Here is a 19,989-nt window from a genome sequence, read left to right on the forward strand (position 1 = left end):
GGAGCGCGCACGTCCTTAAAGTGCGAAAGGGGGCGTTATAAAAGAAAATAATAAAGAACACGTTTTGCATAAAGTAGCCTGAATTAGATATTTAATCCACATCTATTGGATTAAAAAGTACGCATTCAAAAGTAGAAACAAAAGTTTTTTACCTTCCATGAGTTTCTATTTATTTTTAATTTAATTGTTCCTCTAACGACATCTCACTACATTTTAGTAGTAAAAACGTCTTACAACACATTTATATGAAGGCTCAACTTCTTTGCAAATTAACATATTTCATTTAACAATAGTCCAGCCTACATAATAAATTCTTCCATTAAACTAGTATGTTTAGTAAACTAGCTCCTTCTTGGCCATATATGAACAAAAATATGGTGTAATAGTTTATTTATAGAAAAGCTTAACACACTGACAGGACTATACATGGTTAATACATTGTTTCCTCTTATTTAGCTGCTACAATCTTGAATGAAGTATTTTCACAAAGAGCTTTTTGTTTCACTCCATCCTTTGCTTATTGTATTCAGTTATCAAACCCAAACAAAACTTGTACTAGTATTATTTTATTCATTTTCATATATAGAGATAAAAAAAACCACACTCAGTCCAAAATATAATTGTTATTCTGTGAAGATTAACACACAAATGCCACACATCAGGGGAAGCAGACTCAAACACTTGGCCCAAGATGCCTTTGTGCAAAAGAAATTGCATCAGCTAATGTAACACAAAACCTTTATACAATCATCTTTTCAGGTTTCTCAGAGTCACAATAAATGCAACAAGGGTAGCATAATGTTAATAGTAGATAATATACCATTTCCATCCCATGAAGAGTTTTTAATGTGTTTGCACTGAACCCAATGCTTGGTGTATATTGGTTATATTTAAATTTCAGTTAGAATTAATCGTGTACATCTGTAGTGGATCTGAAGCTTTGCAAATGGTGTTTTTGTAAATTAAACATGAACTATTACACTTCAGCCCTAACTTTGTTTTAGTACAACATAGTTTGTTTTCTTAATTCTGATGCTAGCAAAATGTCAAACTTACCAATTAAAAAAACACATTGTTCACTGTAGTACAAAACAAAAGCACTGTTATATGTGCATTAAAGGTTTTAATCAGTTCACACCACTTTATAAATCTTTCCCATCGCTGTACTATTCTTTATCATTCAGCTTCAACCGGTAGCAGGTTTTTGTATATGTTCACAATATTTGGGGAATTTTTAACTTTAAAGAAAATGCGAATTATTAAATACACTTTTCAAAAGTGCATCCGATATCAAGCGTCTGTAAGGGTCAATGTATGTACCTCAAAGTTGAAACAGACGTTTGTGTGCCACCTTATGGACACTTTTGGTATTACTGTTGTACAGTACTTAAGAAGGGGACTAAATAAATGGTAAACAATGAAAATGCAGTAATGATTCTACAACAAAACCAACAGGCTTATATCATAAAGATATTACCTGTCATCACCTTGGGTCCATTCAGAAGCATACACGATAGGCACAACAAGCTCTGCTATTGATGTCATTAACACATCATCTTTATGGTCACAATCGGGACAAATCACTGACAACCATGACAGTCTGAATAGCGCTGCTTTTGTTTTGTTTTTTTAGGTTATTCAATCAACACAGGAAGTAGTCCTCTGTCATGTTTGTTTTTTGTGTAGAAAAAAAACTGCATTCTTAAAAAACAATCATTTGGAGCTCCATCTCTCTATTGCTTTAATCACATACATTTAGACACGGCAACAATTAGGTAACAAATTGCCATGGGAGGGATACATTGCATGTATACAAGCGCACACAAACCTTTATCAGTCTTTTTTGGTACATCACACTGAGACAGCTCTTGTTTTGCCCACTTTTGGTTGTGCTGTGAACATGACCGCACATTCAAACAGCAGGAGAAAGTGCACTGCAAAAACGATCACACAGTCCTGGCTGGTTTTTTCTCAGCTACACACAAACAGATGACCCAATAATGAGACAGAAAAAAAGGAAAAAAGAAAAAAAAAATGACACCCAGCAAAACTAAAGAGCCCATTGAGCGGAGAGGCTCATTTTAGTACCAACTCAAACAGAAACAGATTTACATTGGTGGCCGTGATTGATTAAAGAAAAGAGGCTTCAGCCATCCAACAGGTGAAATATGAGTAGAAAAATAAAACATTAGGAAAGCCAATGTTTGCTTTTAGCCTCTATTCAGACTTTACAGCAGCAGCAAAAGCAGCAGTAGCCCTGGCCGAAAGATCTTATGTTGAACTACACAAAGACACACACACACACACACACAGTCACACATACAAGCACATATCCTTTTAATGTGTAAAAATAGAATATTGAACACAGCTAGCATATAGATAGATAAATCTAATGTGTAAAGTGGATGTTTCAAATCTGCATTTTTCCATTAGCATCAATCAAGCACCTGTCTAAATCTAATAGATTTATACATCTTTTTCTTCCACTTCTATACATTTCTTTATAAAACAGACATGGCTTAAATTAATTGATGATCAACAGGCATAAAATACCTTCTTATCACTCCTTTACACTTTTACAAAATCCATTGTTTACTTAAAAAAAAAAAAAAAAATCCAGCAAAATGAAATCAAACTGGTAGAAGGCTCACTAGAGTGTGACTGTATCGTTTTTCTTGCTCAGAGAGGCAGGAACCATCAGACTCAGCAGGCACCCACCTGGGATGTCATAAAGTGAAAAAGATTGAAAGATGAACTTAATTAACCATCAGGGACATGTGAGAATGATAGGCGACTGCTGCAAAAGTGGCTCAAAGAAACCACAGAGAAGGGAATTTACATTCTGAAGCCGCACTCGAAAAATCTCTAATTTTGACTGTGTTCTCGTTTTAGTGCACAATAGCAAGTACCCCTGAGTTCTAGGACAGGGTGGGGGCTTCCTCGTTTCAGAGCACTGAGGGTTGGGGTGGCTACATGCTCCAAGGCTCTTTAGGGAATGGTGGGGCAGAATATGGTCTTGGGCTAACAGTGCCGTGGGACACTTGAGCTGGGAGAATATGGTACAGTGGATAAGGCTCTGGTATACAATGTCATGGTCGTCCTTGGTCTCCCTCCCCCCCGGCTTTAACCAGGCTTTCATATGCGATCGTATTTCTACAGCAGCTAACCTCTGCATCAGCAGGTTCTCAGGCCGGGGATTTGTCAGATTGCACATTACATTGCTTCTATGCGTTTGTACTCTCCTCTCTATTTCCTATCTTGTAGGAAGTCCCCTCTCTCCGTATTCCTTTTGTCCTACAGTTCATACTGTTAGTTCTCTGCTCCGCCTTCACCCATCCCTCCCGTTTATTTCAATGCTGATTCAGATCGCTCGGCTCTCAGTTCAACAGGCTCAGTGACACTGCTGTTAAGTCACGGCCTACCCCCCTTCCCAACAGCAGAAAGAAGCCGTGTCGAGGGCATTTGGACTTTAATCGATGGGAATTTTGTCCTCTAGCTCCAATGGGCTATCCTCGATGGGCTCCTCGCTCTTTCCCAGCTCCTGCAGCTGCTGCCGTCGTTGAACTTCTGCCTTCAGGTTCTCTAGATCCTTTTGACTGAAAGGGAAATAAAAGTAAAAACCATATCTTTACTGCACGTAGAATAAAAAGAAACATTTTGGATCTTGAGATTTATGTTTGCTGAAACATAAACAAAATATTGTTATTGAAAATATACCCCATATAACAGAGTTATGGCTTAAAATGTCATAAATGTATTTAAAAATAATGCGTGCAACTGGGGGGCACATGTAGTTAGAGAGACTTGCTGTGGTTGTCAACCATGAAATCTGAGTACTTTTGAGCAAATCTATGTAATTGTAGGAAATAGAAATTTAAAAGAATTATTAACTTCTGACCTCCCAATCTAATTTTTCACACACTGCTTAAATTAAGCTTCACTTTGAAAGTTTAAAAGGACTCTTAACGGACTTATTCTCCCGGAGTGAAGAAATGTGTTTGCCGTCTATTTCTTGGAAAAGAGAGCTGGCACTAAAGTGGACTATGTGTTGTGGAATTGAGGATACTTAAATCCAAACTCGAGTTTTAAATTACATGAGAGCAACGTAAAAACAATTTATTACTTCTCTCTCATGTATTTCATAAAGATATAACGTCCCTACAGAGTGTATCCCAGTGTTCACATAAGATAAAGCTTCTTTCTCACTCTACCTGAGTGGGATAAAGATGATGCCGTTTATAATGTTGAGCTGCTCCAGGACACTGGCCATGTTGGGTGCGGTGAACTGGAAAACAGGAGGAGAGAAAAACAGAGCATCACTGCGAGGTGTTGGAGAACAAACAGAAGTCGTAGAAGCGGTTTTGATGCCTGGTGCAGTCACCTTGAGGGGCACGATGCTGGCGTTGGAGCCGTTCTTGTAGATCTCGTTCATGGTTCTCTGCAGGGCTACAGCCTGTTGAGTGAGATACTTTAGGTACTCTGAGCTCTCCTTGGTTTTCTCATGTACCTCACCCATCTGAGAAGATAAACAAAAAAAAAAAAGTATAATTATCTATAAAACAGACAAAACCCTTAAAAGAACAAAGTGTGTGTTCAGAGTCGCACCTGGTTCTTGTAAATGGTGTAACCCTCCTTCTCATGCTGTAGTGCAGATCGGAACTCAGCCTTGCTCTCGTAAACCCTCGCAACCAAATGATGGCTGAAAAATATCACATGGCACCCGTAATGTAACTCATTTTGTCATTCAGTATGTAAGTCAGTCCTATAAATCTACATTTGAATGGTAAATGTATGCCTTTATAGATTTATATAGAGACAAGTAATCGCTCCTTACCTGAGAGCGACTTTGAGGGACCGGGGTCCATGGTACTTTGTGTTGATGGCCAAGGCGTTCTCCAGGAATCTCAGCGATAAATCATACTCCATCACTCCGTGCAGCACCAGCCCGATGTTACTCTGCAGAGAGGAGAGAGAAACGTATAAGAGCAGCCGTCACTGATTCTGTCCACAGAACAATAGAACCAACGGCTTCCTGAGGTAAGCGAGACGTGAAAACGTGATGAACGCTAACGCGAAGACTCACATCCAGCAACGCCATCTCGGGGTGGTCCTCCCCGCACACCAACAAAAGGAGGTAACGGGCGCGATACAGCAGCTTCAGGGCCGTGGACAGCTGACCATTGGCGAAACAGTACAGAGCCAAGTGCATCTAAGGGGTGGAGGGAAATAACGGGGAAACAAAAAACGAAAGGTGAGACGGCTGTTGAAGCATGTTATGGACGGATGCGTCTTTGATTTGACGTTTGACTTACATATTCTTGAATTGTGTTGGGGTGCTCAATGCCGAGGACTCGCTCACTCATCAGAACAGCTTTTTGCTGGTTGCTGAGAGCCTGTGGGTGAAGAACCAAATGCAGTTTTAGTGTAATGGAATGAGCAGGATTCATCTTGGTGCCGACATAATAAAAAGGTGTCATGTTTTTTTTTTTTGTGGTCATTCTACAAGGTGTCGTCATGCCTACCTCCGGATGATCTCCCATGATGTAATTAAGGCGTGCTAGCAGGCGCAGGCAGGCGCAGATCTCTACGTGCATTGCTCCGTACACATTGTTGAAGAGGTTGAGAGCCTCGTTGATCAGCTCGCAGCCTTCCTTCAGAAAACCTGGGCATTCAAACACAGGGAGTTATTCAGTAAGAATCCACTCCAACTGCATATCTTCTCGTTCTATTTAAGTCAGTTTACACAATAGGACTAGATCTTCCACCTTGCTGCACTTTGGCCTGTCCGCTTTGGAAGAAGTGGAAGGCATCTGAGGCTTTGGGGTTAACGTGCTTCACAACAGGGAAAATATTCAGGATGTCCTCCTCTGTGAAGGCAGGCTTGTGGCGGCTGTCAAAGTTATACTCCTTTATAAGAATCTAGAAGGCGAAGCAGAGGAAGCGTCATGAAGGGAACTTTAGGGAGGCGCCGAGAAGTCACTGTAGATTATATGAGTGTTACCTGGATGCCAGTTTTTATTGAAATTTCTCTGAGCAGAGTCGTTTTCTGGAGGCCATACTTCTCCACCACCTGGTCCACACTTTCACTGCACAAAGAACCCTCATTTTGTCACCGAAACAGCACACAATGCAAACGCTTACACATTTGTTCCACACGAGCCGAGTCTTTACCACTGGATGGTGAAGTGATAGTAGCTCTGGGCCTCGGATGCGATGTTCTTCCACAGCTCGCTGGGCGTCAGGCTGGCCCACGCTGTGTTGTCGCCGCCGCCGGGCACCCTGTTGCGACGCTTGCGGCTTTTGCGGCGCGACACCAGCTCATCGGGGGGAAGGTGGGCGACGGCGTCGGGGAAGGAGCTCAGGAAGCAGTTGAGGAAATGGCTTACAGCAGCAGAGAGGGCAGACAACTCCACGCCCTGTAGGATTGTAAAACATCAAAACGCACGAATCAGAGCTTGTCATTTTAAGAAGCTACATTACATGTTGTGGGCTGAATGACCAAACAAACCTGCAGGTATGTCTTGAAGATATGTTTTGCACATCTGGTGATGAGCTCACTGATTCCTATTCTCTAAGGGAGGAAAAACAAACTGTTTAAATGAACTGAACACAAGGAACAAAAGGTGGGTGAGAGTGCAAGACTCCAGACTCACATAGAAGTGCTCCAGTTGGGCTTTGGCAGGAGTTTTGTCCACAAACTCCAGAACTGTGCCCAAATAGCGAACATTGATGCCTCTCTGGCGCAAGGCCTCCGTCAGTGTGGCTCCATCCATGGGCACAGAGCTGTGGTCCAAACAGTCTTTAACCTGGTGATGAAAAACACACACACACGTGTGACTTCTCCGACAAACACACATCCAGGTCACACAGAGGTGGAATTTTTCTAGTTGAGTGAGTATCTGTGTTACTGACCAGCGATGGGATCTGACAGGAAACTAGGAAGGCAGCAGCATCTTTGAGGAGCTGCTTCTGCTTCTGCACGTCATCTGTACTCTCTTCTGGGAAACGTACTCCTGGTTCAACAACACAAACACAGCCACGTTTGTGCTTAAAATTGTCTTATGAGCAATTCACCTTTCCTCTCTTTTACCAGTTCAAAGATCATGAGCAGATTGTGCTAAAAAAAAAAAAAAAAGAAAGACAACAAGCAAGTCTGAATTGAGATAGTGACTAATCCATGTACTCAGTGTAAACAGATGAAACACTGATCTTAGCTGCTCTTCAGCTGAAAAGAGGAGAATTATCTTTACAGGTTACACACTGCAGTTCTCAGATGTTAGAGCTGCGTAGAATGTAAGAGACTGTTTCTGCCAACATTTGTCACAGTTATTTTTTTCTCATCATATCGGTCAACATTATATCATATTTTTTTAAGTTTAGCCCCAGGAAGCCAATTTAGGATTTTTTGCTTTGGCCATGTTGACCTTTGTATTTGAGTATCTATCGTCTTTCCCAGTGTATCATTTATCAGCCTGATCATCACACAACGAAAAACAGTCTGTTAAAAACAGACTTCTGCAGCTAAACCTCTAAAGACACCTTTTCTCACACACATACATCTCTGCTCGTCAAAGTCTTCTACAGTCCATGTGTGACGAGTGCTTACCAGGGGAGAAGATGTCCGGATTGAAGCGAATGTCAAAAGAGGTGTTGCTGATGGAGCCGACGGCCTTGCAGGCGTTGAGGACGACCTCGCGACTTTTGGGATCTGTTTATTTGTTATAAGGATCAAATCAAAAAAAAAAAATGAAGATTACAAAAAAAGCCGACCCATTATATCAACATGTCTACAAAGTAACAGTGTAAGCAATGTCCACATTAAACCAGCAAGATTATCATCCAAAAAAATTAGCATAGTAGATGTGGCTGCATAATGTTAAGCCATTCTTTTAAGTTGCCTTATTCTCCACAAGATGATTTATTTAATATTACCTTATTAGTTTTCTGCACAGATACAATGCTCGATGATGCATATTATCTTTTATCTGCAGTAATGGTTTGTATAAACCGAGTACCGATGTATGATGTAAATCATAAGCTAACGACACCAACATTTATAGACCATCAATTAGCTTCAAAACTCCCTTAAGATGGAGTCAGGGCGTTTAACATGCAGATTACTGTAATTCAGGGTCAATTGGGTGTCACGCAAATCATTCAAAGTGAGATTATTTCTGCATTCCGATTCATTAATGAACACAGCAGCCGATTATTGAGTTAATTGGGTGAAATCCCACAGCAAAGGCAGAGTGCAGGCTGGACCAGTGAGAGGTGGGTGAGGGACCAACAACACTCGTCCCCTCTGCAGGCTGAGGATTGAGTAGGTTCGGCTAGTCTGGTGGAAAGACGCGTGTACGTCTAAGAACTTGGCACTAATGTTCGAGCAAATGTATTCAACATGAATGAACCAAAATCAGCTACGTTGAAATATGGCTTTTCAAATAAACTGCTTATCAAATAATCCACCAAAGTAGCTGTCCCTGCATCATCTTGGCCTGGCTGTTTCTTTTTTTTTTTTGACATACCAATACAAGATCCATCTTCGGCAACTAAGGTCTCCGCTAGCTCTTTGGCTTGAGCTAATCCTGGAATACTTTCCTCAAGCTCCTTACCCTCCAATGGGCTCTTGCATTCTCCGTTCTGGGTGGCTGTGAGGTCTAGGGGCCCGTTTGTGGTGGGCTTCGAGGAGTTTTCTTCACCGACAGCCTCTGCCGGCGAGGCAGCAGAGGTGCTGTCGTCTGTCAGGCTTGTGCTGTCAGCGGAGACGTCTGTTGCAGTGGGAGGAGTTGACGCGGCGGTCTGTGTCGGGGTCGGATCCTCTTTGCTTTCTGAGTTTGTCTCAGAGGTCTCCGTGATGGCAGGCATGTCAGTCTTTGCGTCCTTGTTGGCTTTCTGTTGCATGAGCTGTAACGCTGCCATCTTCATGAAGAGCAGATATCTGCGGAGGGACGGAGAGAATGGTTCAACACACCTCATTATAGATGGATGGATGATGCAACGCGGCGCAGACATTTTACCTGTGCTCCACAAAGGCCTCGATGAGCTCCTGGCGTAGACAGGCGAGGCGGTGGCGGTGCTGGCGAGGGTAGCCTTGGCGCTGACTCTCTGGAGGCAGCACCTCTCCTTCCACAGGCAGGAAGTTAAGGTCAGGAGGGAAAGTACGAAGAAGGTCCAGAATGTAGTGGCGGCCATCGTTTCCAATGATACCCTTACACTCAACGGAAGAGCACAGCTCCACCGTCTCGTTTTTCTCGTTTAATACGTTGTGCCTCTGAACCTAAAATTCACACCCAAGATGCAGGGATATTTACTTATTGAACAAAACAAATGAATCAGTAAGTGAATGGAGGAATAGACGCATAACTGACCTTGAGCGGCCTGCTCGTCTTCTCCAGCAGCTCCAGGTATTTGACGTGAGACACCACCGTCTTTCCAAAGTCGATGGATCCGTAGATGACGCTCTGCTCCTGCTCGCGCTCCAGGATCCCAGGGATGATTGACTGCGCGGTGACTCTGTAGCCTCTGTAGTCCACCACCACGGTCCCCAGAGTGTACAGGCCCTCCACATCGACGGCCCCGTAAGCGCGCACTCCGTTCAAGTCGTTGGTGGGCGCTGCGTGGGCAGCCGCGTCTCCGCCCAGCTCTCGATAGTGGTCCCGCACGTCGAAGCCCAGGCTGAAGAAGATGTTGTTCCAGATGAACATCTGCATGCGCGTTTCCTCGCCGGGGTTTATGGCCATTACGTTGCCGTCGATAACTGCCATGGCGCCTCGAGTGGCGGCCGCTGCAAAGTCACTGTGGACCTACAGGAGGACAAAAAATATATAAATAAAAAGACATTAAAAACTTGAAGAAGAAGCTGTTACAAATTAAAATCTTATCATTAAACTGGCATTATCATATTTCCTGTTTATGTTTGTCAGCACTTTTAGTGAGAGAACCCTAGGGTCTCCACATAATGATGATACACTCAGTACCTTAAATATGGCTCTCTCTCTCAGCAGGCGTTCAGGCAGGTTCTTCCGGGGCAGTTCTCTGGTGGTCTGCAGCTCCTCGTTCCAGTCTCTGGTCTGAAAATGAATCAGCATTAACATCGACATTAATGACTTGAGAACGCGATTTAATCCCATCATTTCCTACTATAACGCAGCTGGTTCCGACCTGTCCAGGTATGTGCTCCTCATAACCCAAGCGGGAGGTGTAGGCGTCCTCAGCCCGGACACAGTCCATGGCGTGGTCCACCTGTGGGGCTGTCCAGCTGTACACCTGGAAAGGCGTGGCTATCCTCTCAAACGGGTGTCTCTGGACCCTGCAGGAAGAACAGTGAAACATTTAAGTCACCATGGGCTCTTCGTTAAAAACACCTAAATAAACCCAATGCATGATGAGAAACACTGTGTCCTAACAGCAGGCAACACAAAGTCATCTTGATTCCACCGTTTCCCGTTTGAATGTCCTAACAGCCTCAGCCGGTGAGAAATGCAGCGCAGCATTTTGTACCTCGATGCTCTGCTTTTATTTTCCTTCCTGTCTTGCACAGTACTGACAATGCAAGGCACCACATGCCATACTGTTCGCCAGGGATACTGAAATTCACAGAGGAAATATTTAACAGATGCAGCGCGGAGAGCGAGCGTTCAACGCTTCGCAAGGTGACTCAACATCTAATGCTCACATGCTGTTAGAAGAAATCAGGTCAGGACTCGCACTGTGTTCTAGGTATCACGTCTTCTTTAGCTTCTTTCTGTGTTGCGCTTTAGGACTTTGAACTACTGAATCTCCTCCAGGACTTGACTGGTTCAATAAAGTTAATGTATGAATGATAAATAGAAGAAGATCCAACAGAGGAGCACCAACAGACAAACAGAGAAGAGGGTTTTAAGCGTTGCAGTCTGAGTACAGAACAGAGGCTGTGGATCAGCAGGTATAAGATAATATCAGTTTTCAGAGATTAATACCGACTATATGTGCAGACACAAAGTCACTGTGCATGAAACGATTCTTAGCACAGGCAGGTGAACCAAGAAGAAAACTGAAGGCATAGAGATGCTTTTCACCTTTTCTTTTGAAGGGCAGTGAAGTTCTTCTTGAAGGCAGGGCTGATCTGGCTCAGCAGCTCCACCAGAGAATGGCTCAGGAAACTGGGATTGGCTGGCTTAGGGTTAAAGGTGTAGGTAGTAGATCTGTAATACACAGACACACACATTCGTATTTATTGTTTGAATAGCCCATTTGTGACAAATAAATATTTATTGTATGAAAGCCTGGAAGGGAACTCGTATTTCTGAGGGGTGTATGTCACGCATCTCTGTAAAACAGAAACACTTAAACATGAGAATCTCTTAATGATTAGTTAGAAGGAAAAAAAAAAAAAAAAAAAAGAAAGAATCCTGCTTCAACCAACACAGCATTTTTATAAATTGTACTCTCTACAGTAATCCAACTAGATCTCTATAATTGGATGGTTAAGTCCTTGCTGGCCTCCTAACTAATCCAAAATTAGGATCCTTGAACTCTTAGCCCACTGTTTCTGTATCTTTTTAGGTGCTTAACACATTTCAGGAACAAGGTAATTGAAAGTGCTTCACACAAGACATCATTCGTAAGCACTACTTCAAAATTGACCTGCAAGAAGATAATGAGAAATGTAGACTGACTGGTTGAGGTAGAAGCCGCGTGTGGAGGCAGTGACGCTGATGTGGCGCTCTTCCACAGTCACCATGTACAGGTACATGAGGTCACCGTGCATCTTCCTGTTTCCAGGTGGAGGGTTCCAGCCGCTCATGGTCAGGACCTTCAGGCACTGCATAGGCTGTTGGGGTCGATGACAACATATGCATAAGTCAAGAAGGGTAAACTGAGTTTGACTTTCCCTTTGCGAGTCCTTTTAAATTCAACACTTTATATAATATTTAAGCTACAATTTCCCTGAATCACACTTTTAAAGGGGACATATGATCCCCCTATTTTCACTTTTTCAAACACTCCCCCCTGTGCTCTCAATGAAACATCTGTGCTGTGCTTTGGTCCAAATATAACATGAATCAAGCAGCAGAGGAGGTTTGTGACCCTATAGAAACCAGCTCTCTCTGAACGGTCCGTTTTGGTGTGTGTGTCTCTTTAAATACAATGAGCCCCCCTGAATTTCCAGGTAGACATCTCTCCTCTGTAGAGAGAATCAAAAATGGCGGACCTGCACAAACGTTTTACTCTAAGCTGGAGGTGGAGTCCATGGGGGGAGATACCAGGGGAGGGGAGGGGATTTTCATAACAGAATCCAACTTGTGATGTCACAAACTGAGAAGATTTGAAACAGAGCATTTTTCTATGTGTTGTAAGAATTATACAGCCCACAAACAAAAGGACTGGATGGATTTATTTCACATTTTGTAGGTCAGTAGAGACTGGTTACTCAAATAAAATTGTTTTCATAATATGTCCCCTTTAAAGCTTAACACTTCGTCTCACCTTCCAATCCTTATTCTGTGGTTGGAGGGGCACAAGTGGGCGGTCTTTGCTGCCGGGCAGGATGTGCTCTGGCGGGGTGCAGTCGATCTGCTCCAGCTCGTTGCCCTTCTTCTTCCTCTTACCGCTATCTGCAACACACATTTAAACAAGTGAGAGCCTGCAGGCCACCCTTCACATCTCTACAATCGTTCAAGGCAATGTCAGAAAATGTTAAAATGCTGCAGGTTTTTCTAACATGGCCGTGGATCTACCATTAACCCCTCATACCTCCAAGGTCTCCGTCAGTGAAGATGCTGAGGAAGGAAAGCGAGTTGCAGTCCACTCCATTGTAAGCGTCCGACGGGTCCAGACTCTTCAGGAGATCTCTGATGTGACGCACGTGGATGCGGGCCTCGCGCACCGTGTACGGCTCTGAAGGAAAGGGAGAGAAGGAAATAACACAGGGTATAAAAAACAGAATGGCGTGGTTTGACAATCAGGAGAATTAACAGAAAATTCTGTTTACTTTTTGTATAGTTAGTATTTATTGGCACACCCAGATCGCATCATAGTGAAATACTAAGGACACCACGTGCCACGGCTGATGTTGACAAAAAGTTATCAGGCTTTTCAGGTTGTATCAAACAATTTGTGATTGTATCTCCTTCTTTAAATTATTCCTTTCCACACAACATGGTTAGTTATTGCATAAAAAAAACTGGAAGGTCATATTCATCCTCTTTGCTGTAGACTTCATTTCCATAGAGTTACAGTGTGCAGTTTTATGTGCATCCCTAAGAGACACTTTTGTGGGATGCGGCCTTTGGGAAGATCAGTCCCAAACAGTTTGATCCCGTCACTTTGTTTCAAAGCAGTATAATGAATGTGATTTCAGTCAGGGTTAAACTGCCGGTTCTGACCTTCCACTACTTTGAGCAGCGAGCCCTCCTGCAGGCCCTCAATGGACTTGAGCTCAGCGAAGTTGTCCAGCACGTTTCCGTCCAGCTGCAGAGAGAAGCAGGTTCGGTGGCAGGTATCCTCACGGTCCATCAAAACCTGATGGATCTCCTGGACCATTTCCTGGGGAGATACCTGATGCAGGGGAAGGGGAAGGGGAGGGAGAATGTGTATTCATGTTGTTGGGTTCTTGTGTCGCTTGGGTTATTTTGGTGCTGTTTGGGTTCTTATGTTTGCTTCTGCTTGTACATCAAAGCACTGTTGCTTTAGAAACGGGTTCAGCTTGAGATCCTTATACAGGATTGACAACAAAACCCTGAAGAGCCATTCTCAAATAATAAAGGTTGGGAAGTTCTAGTAAGTTATGACAGCTAGTCATTTCTTTCTGTCATGTTACAATTGGCAGATAAATGGTATAAATATACAACCCAGGTACACTTTATTTCCCAGGAATATGCACATACATGACTTGATGAAGTTCTGTTTCGAGCCCTGTGTTATTGCTTGTTTGAACATTGGTCTGCAGCCTTACCTGCAGGTCAAATGGCTCGGTCCCAGGCGCCTGAATCTTAACGGTGAAGCCAGTGTCCTGGATCACAATCACTTCCTGTTCGTTGGACTCCTCTCCACCATCCGCCTCACCGTTCCCATCCGATTTGGATTCTGCGTCCTCTGTGTGCCCATGAGCTCCATCACCATTCACCATGGCTGTATCTACACTGTGCCCTGCGTAAAAGGAGATCCAGAGGTCATTCAGAAAACTGAATATTCTCGCATAGCAAGTTTAACAACTCAGTTTGCACATGGCGGGACTCATATAGTGAATGACAGCTCAACTGGTCGATGTGCATTGTGTACAAACAACTCTCCAGTTGTTTGTACACAATGTGAAAAAACTGATCAGGAGGAAACACCACCTTGACAGAGCCAGACCGTCACATGTAAGTGACACTGCCAGACAGGAAGGCCACAAACAAAGCACACAGACCCATGACTGAATAGCTCCTCAAATATTTATCAATGGCTGAACAGAGCTTGGCGATAGCTGCTATCTGTCATAGTTTCATCACATTTTAGATGAATAAGAAGACGACAGAAAGCTCATTTTCATTAATCATCGACTGTGCAAGTTCTCCAAGAAGTACAGACTTTTACAAAAGGGCTGAAACTACGACACACAGATCCCAAATGAATGTGTCGACACATTTTCAGATTCTCCATTCTGACCAGTTGAAGCAGACGGTGTTGAAACATTGGAGCAGCGTTAGCCCACAAGTCTTCAGGGACTTCAGTACCACAAGAGAGAATCACTGGTCCCTCTCACAGATAAATCCTAACAAATGAGCTGGCAATCATTGAGTCAGTCCGTCTTTTACTTATTCTTCAGATGAAAATGATCAGAAGAATTTGGAGCTACAAGGCAGCTCATCTCATAAACAATAGATTCATGACTTCCATTTCTTTCTGTTTTCAGAGCAGACAACAGCTAAGGTGAAAAGAACATGACGGGGAATATGAATTAGGCTTTGGTTCAATTTATTCAAAAGAAAGGAGGGCCGAGCGTGCGGACGCTGGACACCTGTTTTCTCTCACTGGGACTGGCTCGCATCCAGCAGTGTCCTTGCTCTCTGCTCTGTCAAGGGTAAACAGCGTCAGGGTTAGAGAAGGGACGGGGCCGGGCAGACGGGTGGGGCCACGCCACGAGTGAGAGATGAAATGGTGGAGGAGGGGAGAAAAAGACGAAAGAGATAGGGGGGCCACTCACAACAACTTCAGTATCTACAGAGAAACGTTTCATTCCTTATCAGAAGGTACCTCCTTTTGTCTTACATGTTGACACAATGTGGGCAAGCTCACTTCAAGTCACTTACTCGTTCACTCTCCCTCTGAGAGCTGCGACTTCGCCATTAATATGCGACGCTGTTTGCACGTTAAACTTCCAACAACTAGCAAGCGACGTGAGCCTTAGTTTGAACTCTTGTTCGATTCGATGTGACAAACGTCAGCACAGTGTTTACCAGCTTTTAATCTGAAAAATAAACACCAGCTCTTGTGTTTTAATTCAAAGAGATCAATTCTTTTCTGCATCAAGTTTTGAGATAACAGCGGGCTCTTTAACAAAAAATGCTTTGCTATCAGGCAGCTAACGTTAGCCGTCTTTTTTTTTTTCTTTCTTTCTTTTCTTTAAAATTTGAAACAGCTGTCTGCTACAGCTGAACACAACGCTAGAAATGTGTTGATAGTTAATCTGATCAGTAAATTCAAAGATGAGACGCCTAAACAATGAGCTGAAAGAGGCTGTAAAGCTCAAGAGAAACTGATCCAGGTGATCTTTTGAAAGGTCATTCAAGCTCCTCCTGCAACATTGTCATTAAAATAAAGAATGTCGCCTTATTATCACGCAAACTCATATCTGACACGCGAGTACTCTTTTTGGACGGCTTGGTACTCTTAACTGTAAACTGTTGTGAACAATATTTAGGTGAGTTAAAAAAAAAAAAAAGGGACAAAGTGGAAAAGAAGAGTTACTGAGGAGCATCAGATCATGTTGTTCTTCATTTTGGACTCTCACAGACACCAGATCTGAGGAGTAAAAGTACAAAGATCCTGAAGCACTTGGATTGATGAGGTAATCCAGCAGGCTGCATGTTGCAAAACTGACCCATTTTCTCAAAGTAATGAGAGACAGTACAACAGCGAGTTAGTGATACAGGAATGGTCAAGCAGTAAAGAGGAGCCTGTCTGCTACTGCCTTACTCTTGAACTGATTCTTTAATTTGGTTTATCAGAATATGGCATTCTAATACCCATATGATAATATATATATATATATATATATATATTTTAATCTAAATAAAATGAAGGGTTTTTTCTCTGTTTTCCAACAATGACAATCAAGTCTGCACACACTCAAAGCCCAAAGTGTCATTAATTCTTTCTTAAGGTGAAAGTAAGTCATCAGTGAAACGAAGAGCTCACTCATCAGGACAGCAGCAAAGCAAAAACCACACACAATCAAAATGAAACTGCAAGCCTGGATTACACCGTAACAGACGCATTACGTTTCTCCCCTGACTGAACAATTGTCAGAAACAAGCCAGTTCAGAAAGATCATTCATGTCGTGGTGCTTTCAGATGGTGGGGAACTCTTCAGTTCATTAGCCTGACCAATGACTCTTGATGACAACGCGATACATTGAGCAGCTAGATATCTATCTACTCTGCAGCCCTTGACATGGACCAGGCTGCTGCCAACATTAACCAACAACCATGAAAACAACAACAGCAGCAGCACAAGGTCTGTCTGCACCCAAGTATGCTGCACCACAAGGTGGCAACCTCCGGGTGGGCTGGTCAGATCCTGAGTCCTGGATCTATGGTGTGATTTCATGTCAACAAAGACTGAGTACACAATCTGTTTGATTCTGTCATTCAAATACTTTGCTTATGTTTAGTGCAGTCTGTCTATGTAATGTGTCCTCTTTTAGGTCGTAATGAAGTTTTGTATTTGATTGAATGGCTTTCCTCACCAATAAATATAAAGTGTTTTATGAAACCATGCAAGGCTATCTGAAGATGTTTGTATACTGGCTACGGTTTAAAAAACAACATTGAGTTTAAGCCAATAAAATTCTGTCAGCTTAAACTAAATAATAAAACCATTTGTGAAGTGATTACATTTTCAATGGAGTCTCTCTTTAGTATAGTATTTTGCTGTAAACTGTTGTGCTTTACAAAGACCAAAGAAAATATTTATGGGGGGAGGGGTCATGATAAGTCATTCTGCAATATGAAAATAGAAGTATGTAAAGCAAAGTTCTGCTAAATAAAAGACTGATATGAACATATATTCAGTCTAATATTATATGCATCATCTTTTATGTGACATTTTTTTCTTCTCATATTTGAATCTAAATCTTTGACGAAATAGAGCCAGGTCTGCCTGACCAGCTATTCAAAACCAAACATAATGAATGAGGTTATCACACAGTTGAAAAGCTGGTTGACATTGTGCTTCAGACAAACCCTACCATATTAATAAATCAAAGAAAGAGTCTTATCAGTGTTGTCTTGATTGACTGATCAGTGAATAAACCTCTACAGCTCTAAATGAGATCCATGGCAGCTTGTGGAGGATCTAAAAGACCTCTGTCACCAACCAGACAATCTCAATGAATCATTGACATGTGCGAGGCAGCACAAAGCGCAGTTTAAGAAGTTCCTCTCCCTGAGTAGTAACAGAGAGAAGTCAAGGTCCCACATGTTTCACAGTGACAGAGGCTGTAGCACACACACTTTATAAATGGTGTCACGTGATGTTCACCATCGACATTAGTCTACTGCTGCTCGGCCAAGCCACTACTTTTATATCACAGGATACTCACCGGCTTACACGTCTGTTCATGTATTATTAGCGTAACCTTCCCTCTCTCTCTGTGTGCAATGCACTATCATGACTTTTTCTACAACTGCGAGCTTCCGCTTCCCGGTCGAGAAGGGCCACTCGATCTAATCCTCCATGACGGGGGGAAGGGGGCCGCTAAAGACTTATCAACGACCGCTAGGCACTATGTTCATCTGACAATAATCAATATGTACTTTAAACCCGCCCCAAAAGACAGTTCAACATATATTTTATTAACCTGTTCTGACGCACTTCCGTTAAATTAAAGGACACACTGTGAGTGAACCCCCCTGTATACTCCTGGACAGTGTGCTACTCCACTGAAGGTGACCTTCAGTTCATTTCTCTGTCACGATGTTACCGAACATGTGCGTCAATTTACTGTCATGTAAACCACCCTTCTGCTAATAATAACAAAACATTTTTGTTGTTTTTTTAACCAAAATGGAAATTGTCTGCATAAACTCTTCTCCTGGACATGACAGGGTTGCTTAGCTGATTAGCTTTGTGAGCTAACTGGCTGCTCACTCTTGAAGGAAGCTAATGGTAGCATACCGGCTATCTTGTTTGGGTTAGCCTGCTTTGCATGCAGTGTCAAGTTGGACAAAATGCTACCAGCTATTACCTATTTATGTATAAATTCATCTGACCCACAGTGAACACGGCTAGCACGCCAATGACCAAACATGCAAGACTTGACATCACAGATACTTCGCAGTGCTGCTCGATGCAAGGTGCAGTCTGTACACTTGAACAGGCTGCCAAGGAGATGGTTTGAAGGAGGAAGGGGGTAAACCCCCACAGACGACCACCTTCAGTTTGGAGACTTATAAGTTGTACACCGAGCATGGAGGCAAATGTCACAAGAATAAATATTCAATGAACCCCTCAGTGCACAGTAAAGTGGACTGTATGAGTTTGTACAGTTAGTGCATGTGTTTTTTAAAGCTGTTATGACATATGTCATGTGTCTGCTCGAGGTTATAACAGTATGACGCAGACAGTTTGATGCATCGCCTCACCGCAGCCGCATGAGTCCTTAAGATGTGTCTTGCTGCTTTCTTTGCTGTCCTGGGCTCCATCTCCTGCTTCATCCGCAAGATCAACCGGATTACAGCTGGGCACTGACGCCGGTATGTCATCTGTCTTGCTCACCATGGTCGGCAGTCAGTGTGGCAGCAGAAAAAAAACAACAAATCCCAGCAGCAGCGTTGTGTGTGTGTGTATGTGAGTGAGTCTGTAAATGAAACGGAAAACAGTCTGCTTCTCCGGCTAATTTCAGGCTAGCTGGCTACATGCGAAGGGTACAAGCTTACAAAAACAAGTCTACGGAGGAAGGACAGCGCTGCTCATGGAGCTGCTGCGCACACGTGGTTTCTCTCAGCCCCTCCTCTTTGACCTCTTTGTCTTTGCGTTGCGCTTCTCCACCAACCGTGCGTGGTGCTACGGAAAGCCACATGCGTCAAATTGTTTTCATAAACGTGTCTGAATGACTTGATAAGGAAAGCGTAGAATTCGTATAAGATTAATAAGCCCACTAGTTGTAGGAACACGGAGAGAAAATAAGACAACGTGCGGTTACCAAAACCTAAGAATAAGATGTTCAAAGTGTCATGTCTGTCAGTTTGACCTACATGTCATCTGTTCTTTTCTGTCACCACTTCAATGATGCAGGAACTTGCTCCATTTTTTAAAGAAAAAGTTAAAATAACTTCATTTGACTTATTCTAAATGGGGAAAAGGTTTAAGCTACTCTCTCGGAAAAAAAACCCCAATATTGTAGGAACTAAGGAATGACTGAAAGGTTTTCTTAGAGAGATCCAAAGTAATGTGATTGTAGTAGAGATAAGTTTCAAATACCTGGACAGCATCATGCTGAATTATTAGAACAAACATCAGAGAGGATACCAAATGGAGCTATCATAATTAAATTAATTTATTCCCAATTGAAGATGTGTTTTACATTAAATGTAGGATAAATCAGTGCTGCCATAGCCATGTGATATAACCACATGAACATCCAATTCCTCATTTAATCAGCTTGACATTCATTCCGTTACTTTCAAATTAAAAGTCAAAGTTTGCCCTCTTAATTTCAGAGTCGTCTCTCAACTGGAAGGTTCGACCCTTAGCTCCTGCAGCTATGTTTGCTGTGTCCTTGGACAAGACACTTAACCCCA

The 19,989-nt window shown here is 42.8% G+C and overlaps 1 protein-coding gene across 5 annotated transcripts; it reads right to left on the reverse strand.

Annotated features, from left to right (window-relative positions):
* Positions 1–1,716: 1,716 nt before the first annotated feature.
* cluha (clustered mitochondria (cluA/CLU1) homolog a) lies at positions 1,717–19,252 on the reverse strand. Of its 5 annotated transcripts, none has more exons than XM_079354345.1 (27): positions 18,832–19,249; positions 13,937–14,130; positions 13,368–13,539; positions 12,736–12,879; positions 12,469–12,596; positions 11,658–11,812; positions 11,058–11,183; positions 10,162–10,309; positions 9,978–10,070; positions 9,369–9,803; positions 9,018–9,277; positions 8,526–8,938; positions 7,607–7,708; positions 6,913–7,013; positions 6,654–6,806; positions 6,509–6,571; positions 6,172–6,416; positions 6,002–6,086; positions 5,766–5,919; positions 5,523–5,662; positions 5,313–5,393; positions 5,084–5,209; positions 4,835–4,956; positions 4,606–4,699; positions 4,382–4,516; positions 4,212–4,285; positions 1,717–3,596 (listed from the first exon to the last, which is right to left on the reverse strand). In XM_079354345.1, exons 1-27 carry the CDS (start codon positions 18,965–18,967, stop codon positions 3,470–3,472), a joined length of 4,206 nt encoding a protein of 1,401 aa, XP_079210471.1. In that variant the 5' UTR covers positions 18,968–19,249; the 3' UTR covers positions 1,717–3,469. The 5 variants fall into 5 exon arrangements, with proteins under 5 accessions (XP_079210471.1, XP_079210473.1, XP_079210469.1 ...); XM_079354347.1 differs by having other exon boundaries at positions 8,613–8,938; positions 18,832–19,247; XM_079354343.1 differs by having other exon boundaries at positions 4,212–4,516; positions 18,832–19,252.
* Positions 19,253–19,989: the final 737 nt, after the last annotated feature.

Source organism: Symphodus melops (genome assembly GCF_947650265.1).
Source record: "Symphodus melops genome assembly, chromosome: 10".
NCBI lineage: Eukaryota > Metazoa > Chordata > Actinopteri > Labriformes > Labridae > Symphodus > Symphodus melops.

Coding starts and splice junctions, on each gene's coding strand:
- cluha (XM_079354343.1), bottom strand. CDS start 18,967: ATGGTGAGCAAGACAGATGACATACCGGCGTCAGTGCCCAGCTGTAAT. Junction 7,709..8,525: donor CGAAGATGGATCTTGTATTG/GTATGTCAAAAA, acceptor ACAAATAAACAG/ATCCCAAAAGTCGCGAGGTC. Junction 7,014..7,606: donor TCCGGACATCTTCTCCCCTG/GTAAGCACTCGT, acceptor TTGTTGAACCAG/GAGTACGTTTCCCAGAAGAG.